Source organism: Oryx dammah, unplaced genomic scaffold (assembly GCF_014754425.2).
Source record: "Oryx dammah isolate SB20612 unplaced genomic scaffold, SCBI_Odam_1.1 HiC_scaffold_8, whole genome shotgun sequence".
In the NCBI taxonomy this organism is placed as follows: Eukaryota; Metazoa; Chordata; class Mammalia; order Artiodactyla; family Bovidae; genus Oryx; species Oryx dammah.
In genome coordinates this window covers 38799430-38807068 of record NW_024070192.1, presented here as the reverse complement: position 1 = coordinate 38807068, position 7639 = coordinate 38799430, and the positions used below count along the sequence as shown (strand labels likewise).

At 51.1% G+C, this 7639-nt stretch overlaps 1 protein-coding gene across 3 annotated transcripts in view; it reads left to right on the top strand.

Annotated features, from left to right (window-relative positions):
* The first annotated feature begins 298 nt into the window (after window positions 1-298).
* Window positions 299-7639, top strand: part of SGSM2 (small G protein signaling modulator 2) — a 37714-nt gene continuing 30373 nt past the window's right edge. For all 3 annotated transcript variants that reach the window (XM_040243772.1, XM_040243771.1, XM_040243773.1), the window contains exons 1-2: window positions 299-556; window positions 5743-5818. In XM_040243772.1, the coding sequence (XP_040099706.1) occupies window positions 500-556; window positions 5743-5818 (133 nt within the window). In that variant the 5' untranslated portion in view covers window positions 299-499. The remainder of the gene's footprint in view (window positions 557-5742; window positions 5819-7639) is intronic.

The following is a 7639-nucleotide window of genomic DNA, read 5'->3' as shown; positions in this document are numbered from 1 at the left end:
CGCAAGAGCGACTTGCCCCTCTTAGCCGCCTGGGCGGGGGGAGCTCCAGGGGCGCGCCCCCCTTCCCCAGCCCAGCGCTGTGCAAGGCGGGCGACTGGCGCTCATAATGCGGGTTCGCGCCCTCGGGGCTGGAGCCGGAGCGTTGCCATGACAGCGGCCCGCGGGGCGCGCGCCCGGGCACGCCGCCCCCAGGCACGCGCAGTCTTCCCCCCGCTCGACCCCCCCTACCCGTGGCTGAACGCACCCCCCCCACCCCGCCCCCGGCAGTGGGAAGGGGCCGGGCCAGGCTCCTGACGTCTGTGCGGGGCTCGGAAGATGGCTGCGGAGCCCAGCACCGGGCAGTGGCTGCGGCGGCGGCGGCGGCGGCGGGCGGGGAGCGCGGCGGGCGGGGGCTCTGCCTGGCGCGTGGGGCGCTGAGCCGAGAGGCGCGGAGGCGGCGAGGGCGCGTGGGGGACATCGGGGGCCGCTGGGCACCTCCCCCCGGGTCAGCCGCCGCAAAATGGGCAGCGCGGAGGACGCGGTCAAAGAGAAACTGCTGTGGAACGTGAAAAAGGAGGTAAAGTCGGGGCACGGACCTCCGGGGGCTCGCGTCCCTGTCCTCACGGCCCACGGGACAGAAAGATCTGCTCCCATCCCAGGGCGCGGGCGCTCACGGGCCTCGGACGGGCCTGGACTGGCTGCGGTTCCCGCCCGACTCCCGGATCAGGGGGCAGCACCCCTCGGCCCCAGGGGCTAGGCCGGCGCTTCATGGTTTGTTTGCTCCGCGATCCCGCAGCTCCCCGCCCTGTGACAGCAGCCGCTCTGGGAGACCGAGGGGGAGGGGTGGCGGCGATTTCTGGAGAACCAAGCTGCCCATTCATTGCCCTCGCCGCCTGGAGAGGGGGCGGGGCCCGCGCTAAACCGGTGACTTGGGGGCTTAGCTCCGGTTTGCCCTCCACCCCATTCGGTTATCTTTCTGGGAGCTGAGTCTCGGCTGCATGAGGGTTCGCCGCACACCACATCTCACTCCACACCCACCTCCATACCCAGAGGCCAGGGGGGCTTTTTGAGAATGGTTTTTAAGACTCAGATTTTTTTTTTCCTCTTTTGAGGAGCCCCCCCCACCCCCCGCCCATGTCACAAAGAGAAGTCCTTCCCTGTACGTACTAATGTCCTCTACTTTGTCCCTGCCCTAAAACCCATTTCCATTCATGGGGCGGGGTGGAGGGGGGGGAAGGGGAGGTGCCCGTGTGAATGACTCACCCGAATAGGCAAGCTGGAGCGCTCCAAACCCACAGAGTGGATTAGAATGGATGCAGCCTCTGAATGGAGCCCTGGACTCTTCCCATCTACCTCTGTCGGCCAGATGTGTCAACTCCATGAGGGCAGGAAACCTATTTTATCCAGAACTCTATATCCATGCCTGACACACAGTAGGCACTCAGTGTTGTTGTTCAGTTGCTCAGTTGTGTCAGACTCTTTGCGACCCCGTGGACTGCAGCGCTCTAGGCTTCCCTGGCCTTCACTATCTCCCAGAGTTTGCACAAACTCACGTCCATTGAGTCGATGATGCCAACCAAAAACCAACTCATCCTCTGTCGCCCCTTCTCCTGTCCTTAGTCTTTCCCAGCATCAGGGTCTTTGCCAATGCACTGGCTCTCCGCATCAGGTGACCAAAGTATTGAAGCTTCAGCTTCATCAGCAGTCCTTCCAATGAATGTTCAGGGTTGATTTCCTTTAGGATTGACTGGTTTGATCTCAGTGATCATTGGCGCTCAATAAATGTTTGGTAAATAAGGCCTATTGAGACTACAGAGTCTGATGGGAATGCATAAACTTTGAAATAGTCTGGACCTAGCTCTTTGTGATCTTGAATAAGTTACTTAACCTTTCTGAGTCTCAATTTCTACATCTCTAAAATAGGGATATGATATTTAGCTGATATAGAAAAGTTTACCATATTGGCTCCTTTCCCCTTTCCTAGAGGTTGCATATTAAACAGCAGAGACATTACTTTACTGACAAAGGTCTGTATAGTCGAAGCTATGTTTTTTCCAGTAGTCATGTATGGATGTGAGAGTTGAACTACAAAGAAAGCCGAGCACCGAAGAATTGATGCTTTTGAACTGTAGTGTTGGAGAAGACTCTTGAGAGTCCCTTGGACTGCAAGGATATTAAAGCATACAATTCTAAAAGAAATCAGTCCTGAATAGTCATTGGAAGGACTGATGCTGAAGCTGAAAATCCAATACTCTGGCCACCTGATGCAAAGAACTGACTCATTTGAAAAGACCCTGATGCTGGGAAAGATTGAGGGCAGGAGGAGAAGAGGATGACAGAGGATGAGATGGTTGGATGGCATCACTGACTCGATGGACATGAGTTTGAGCAAGCTCTGGGAGTTGCTGATGGACAAGGAGGCCTGGTGTGCTGCAGTCCATGGAGGGGCAAAGAGACACAACTGAGCAACTGAACTGAGAGGTTTCAGGACTGGAGAAGGCTCAGGGTTCTTATAGAATTCTGGAAGGCTCATAATTAAGGCTCTGCATTAATTATAGCCTGGCTATTGTGCCCTAAATTTGTTTCCTTACTTCCTGTTGGCAAAGAGGTAGTTGAAGCCATCACCTTTCCAACTGTGTTTGAGAAGCTCCATTGTACTTTTGCTGTGAAGTGGCCAAGAGTTTTTTTAAGTCCAGGAGTATATCAAATTAACATTTAAGCCTCAACTCTTGTCTCCCCAAGGAAAAAAAAATCTTAAATCCCAGTGATTATCCTCAGGAAACAATGTAGTGACAGAGACTTATATGAACAGTGTAAACAAGAATAAAAATGTAGCTATAGCCAAACTATGGGTGCATGTGCTAGGATTGTTGGTGCATTCCAAGTTTGGGGTTAGTCAGGGATGATAGGAAAGATTTCAGAGAAGGCAGTATTTAGAAGGGCTGTCTGTACTACTCTGAGAATGATTCTTAGACAAATGTGAGAAATGTCCAGGATATGCCACAGCTCTGTATATGACCAGAGGTTGACCCGCTCTGAACTCTTGGTTCTGTTGACCTTCAGGGCTTGATTTTGAGAGAAACATATCCTTTCTTATCCTACATATAGAGACAGTAGGGGTGATTGTTGACTAAGCTGGCTTTTCACAAAGGACCTGTAGTCCTTTTTTTTTTTTTCTGGTCCTCACTGCATGGCTTGCAGGATCTTAGCTCCCTGACCGGGGTTTGAACCTAGGCTCCGGGCATGAAAGCACTAAGTCCTAACCACTGGATCGCCAGGGAATTCCCAGGGCATAGATACGTGTGTGTGTGTGTGTGTGTGTTAGTCACTCAATCGTGCCCGACTCTTTTCGACCCCATGGACTGTAACCTGCCAGGCACCTCTGTCCATGGAATTTTCCAGGCAAGGATACTGAAGTGGGTTGCCATTTCCTTCTCCAGGGGATCTTCCCAACCCAGGGATCGAACTTGGGTCTCCTGCATTGCAGGCAGATTCTTTACTGTCTGAGCCACTAAAGGCATCTATAGGTCCTCCTAATCCAAAAATCTGCCCCAGCAGCCTGCCTTAGTTGTCTACTGGTCTTTGAGCTGTGACAAGATGCTCTCTTTAATGCAAACACCCCTTGGGAAGTAATCTAGGAAGCTTTTAATAGCTTAGAGTGCAGGATCAGTCAGATCCTCCTTTACCTAAACCACTAACCATGAGCACTTTGCAGTAAGGAGGAGACTCCTGGTCCTTCCTCCATCCTCCCCAGACTTTCGAAGCTCTACCACCTTACAAGCAAAAGTGAGGGCCTGGAGAGCAAGGGCAGCATCAGGACGCTGGACGCAGGACACTGTCCAAAGAATGGCAAGACTCACTCTGACCAGAGCTCACTAAATCAGTAAGATTTAAGACAGGGATTGAGGTAATCCATCCCTCTAATCTTCAGTATTAGTATTTGTCTCTTGGCAGGTTCCCCCAGGGGCTTCCCTAATGGCTCAGATGGTAAAAAATCTGCCTGCAATTCAGGAGACTCAGGCTCAACCCCTGGATAGGGAAGATCCCCTGGAGAAGGAAATGGCAACCACTCCAGTATTCTTCCCTGGAGAATTCTATGGACAGAGGAGTCTGATGGACTACAGTCCATGGGGTCGCAAAGAGTCCAGCACGACTGAGCAACTAACACACACACACACACGCACACACACGTTCCCCCAGAGCATCAGAAGTGCTTGGCTTCAGTGTTGGGAATGAACTTGAACCTCCTATACTGCTGATGGGAATGTAAATTGGCAAAATCTCATAATGCCAAATACCCTCATCATAAATTCCTTGCCTAAAAATATAAATCCAGGTAAATGAGCCCCCGTGTTCACTCAAAGACACATCTAGAGTGTTCAAAGCAGCACTGTCCATAACAGCCCCAAATTGGAAGCTACCCAAATGCCAGTCAGCTGTGGGTTGTTCACACAATGGAGAATGAAAAGTGTACATCCACACACAACATGAACAAATCTCACAGTCACACAAACTACATACTGAGCAATTCCATCTATAAAAAGCACAGAATCCCACACATGCGCTCTGTGCTGTTAGAAGTCAGGATAGTGGGTACCTTGCAAAAGTGACTAGAGGGAATCATGGCAGAGTCCGGGGCTACTTTAGGGTGCTGGTCATGTGCTATTTCTTGAGCTGATGCTGCGTTCACAGGTGTGTTCAGTTTGTAAAAATTCTTCAAACTGTGTAATTAAAATATATTTGTTCTTGTTCAGTCACTCAGTAGTGTTGGACTCTGTACAACGCCCTGGACTATAGCATGCCAGGCTCCTCTGTCCTCCACTGTCTCCCAGAGTTTGCTCAAATTCTTGTCCACTGGGTCAGTGATGCTATCTAACGAACTTACCCTCTGCTGCCCCCTTCTATTCTTGCCTTCAACCTTTTCCAGCATCGGGGTCTTTTCCAGTGAGTCAACTCTTAGAATCAGGTGGAGCTTCAGCAATGGTCCTTCCAATGAATATATACCCTTTTCTATATGTTTATTGTACATGAATTTAAAAGGTTTTTAAAGTGTTTTCTAAAGAAAGCTGTGACTGCTTACCTTACAAGATATTCTGAAGCTTTTACATTCAGGTAGGAACCCAAACATAGGGTTTTACCTAGACAGAGGGAAGGCTGGGCTTGTGAGCATGTGGGGAGTGTCCCTGAGACCTGGATGGACTTACCCTCCCCTTGGAGAAGGGAGAAAAGGAGGGTCAGGTGTCTTCCTGCGGCCTGTACTGAGACAATTTGTCCCTGAAGGACAAGCCTTCTGCAGCCAAGTACAGATGTGCAAACAGCATCCCATCCCTGTTCTTACAGCAGGGTCCTTCCTCCTGGGTTGGAATATCTGAACTGATTGATTAGTGGGTTTATAGCACCTTTTTTGGCTTCCCTGATGGCTCAGTTGGTAAAGAATCTGCCTGCAATGCAGGAGACCTGGGTTTGATCCCTGGGTTGGGAAGATCCCCTGGAGAAGGAAATGGCTACCCACTTCAGTATTCCAGCCTGGGAAATCCCATGGACAGAAGATCCTGGCAGGCTGCCTTTTTCTGGTTGCGTTTCCAAGACATTTGGCAATGTATGTATTGAAGAAACTTTCCTTCCCCACCCCTCCCATTCCTATCCTCTACTCTGCAAGTGGCTGAACTCAGACCAGGCTGGCAAGCCAAGCTATTTACTTGCTCACAGGCCTTTGATCGATCACTCACTCAATCAATAACGGTGCCGCCCATTTATTCACAGGTGAAGCAAATCATGGAGGAGGCTGTCACCAGGAAGTTTGTGCATGAAGATAGCAGCCACATCCTTGCTCTGTGTGGTGAGTGAGTGACTGGAGGGTAATGAGAAAGGGGTTTAAAAACTGAGGATACTGCCCTGGGGCCACAGGAAGAGTCCTCGGGGTCAGTAGTTTTCAAACCAGGTTGTAAGTCAGAATCAACTCAGAAGCTTATGAAATCTTGTTGGGTCCCATCCCAGACCTACTGAATTAGGATCTCCAGGGCCCAAGAATCTGCTTTATATGTCTAGTCCCTAAAGACAATAGTGCTCAAATTTTCACATCATAGTCACCTGCTGCTGTTGTTGTGTTTAGTGGCTAAATCATGTCCCACTCTTTGTGACCCCATGGACTGTAGCCCTCTCTCCATGGGATTCTCCAGGCAGGAATATTGGAGTGGGTTGCCATGCCCTCCCACTCTAGTACTCCTGCCTGGAAAATTCCATGGGCGGAGGAGCCTGGTAGGCCGCAGTCCATGGGGTCATGAAGAGTCTGACACGACTGAGCGACTTCACTTTCACTTTTCACTTTCATGCACTGGAGAAAGAAATGGCAACCCACTCCGGTGTTCTTGCCTGGAGAATCCCAGGGATGGCGGAGCCTGATGGGCTGCTGTCTGTGGGGTCGCACAGAGTCGGACACGACTGAAGCGACTTGGCAGCAGCAGCAGCAGCAGCAGCCATGCCCTCCTTCAGAGGATCTTCCCAACCCAGGGACTGAACTCATGTCTCCTGCGGATTCTTTACTGCTGAGCCGCTTGGGAAGCCTAGAGTCACCTGTTGGGCCTGTTAAAACAGGTTCCTGGGGCCCAGCCCTGGAGTTTCTGATTCTAGTATCTCTGAGGCGAACCCAGGAATTTGCATTTCTAACCAGTTCACAGGAGATGCTGGTGCTGCTAGTCCAGAGACCGCACTTTAAGAACCACCAGCCTCAGTAGTTGGGTTGGGGAACCACGGTGCTGGTTTATCCTTGCATTAACTTTGGGAATGGGCCTGTGCCTCTGGATGCTTTCTGTGCTACATCTGTTTTCTAATCAATCCCACCTGCGTTGCGTCAACATTCCCAACTCTCCAGACACTCAATTGCATGCAAATCCACAGGAGGATCGAGGAAGTCTAGCCAAGACTTCCCCGCTCAGAGAAGAGAAAGTCTGTAATAAACCACCGCTTCCTGCTCAGCGTGAACATTTCTGCCTTTGTAGGAGCAAGACTGTCTCTGCACACAACTGAGTTTTCTTGGATTTCCAGGAATTTGACTTTCCATTTGCCATCTTTTGCAAAAGCATCTATTTGAGTATTTTTGGCTGTGCTGGGTCTTCGTAGCTGCGCGGGCTCCTCTGTAGTTGCGGTGCGTGGGCCTCTCATTGCGGTGACCTCTCTTGTCGCGGCCACAAGCTCTAGGGCACGCGAGCTTCCGCAGCTGTGGCCCCTGGGCTCCAGAGCACGTAGCTGTGGTGCACGGGCTTAGTTGCTCTGCGCCGTTTGCCATCTGTGTGTTGTTTTCCTCTGCCTCTGAGGTTGGTGTCTGGTGTTCATGGAAGGGAGGTTGTGCATTTCTGAGGGGAAGGAATGAAAGGAGCAGATCAAGAGAGGGACACTTCTCGCAGTAGCATGGTGAGGCCAGTAGAGCCGCCTTCCCGTCCATCCAGCAGCAGACACTGAAGGTCTCCCAGGTTCCAGACACTTCCTCTACCAGGCAGGGAAACAGCAGTGACAAGGTGAACTGTCTCTCTGTCCCCAGAGGATTACACTCTGTGGGCAGACAGACAGAAAACAAAAGCACACAGGAATATATCCTGCAGTAACAGGTGTGGTAACAGCTATGAAAAAAAAAGCAGAGAAATGTGGGAGGCGACTGGGGAGA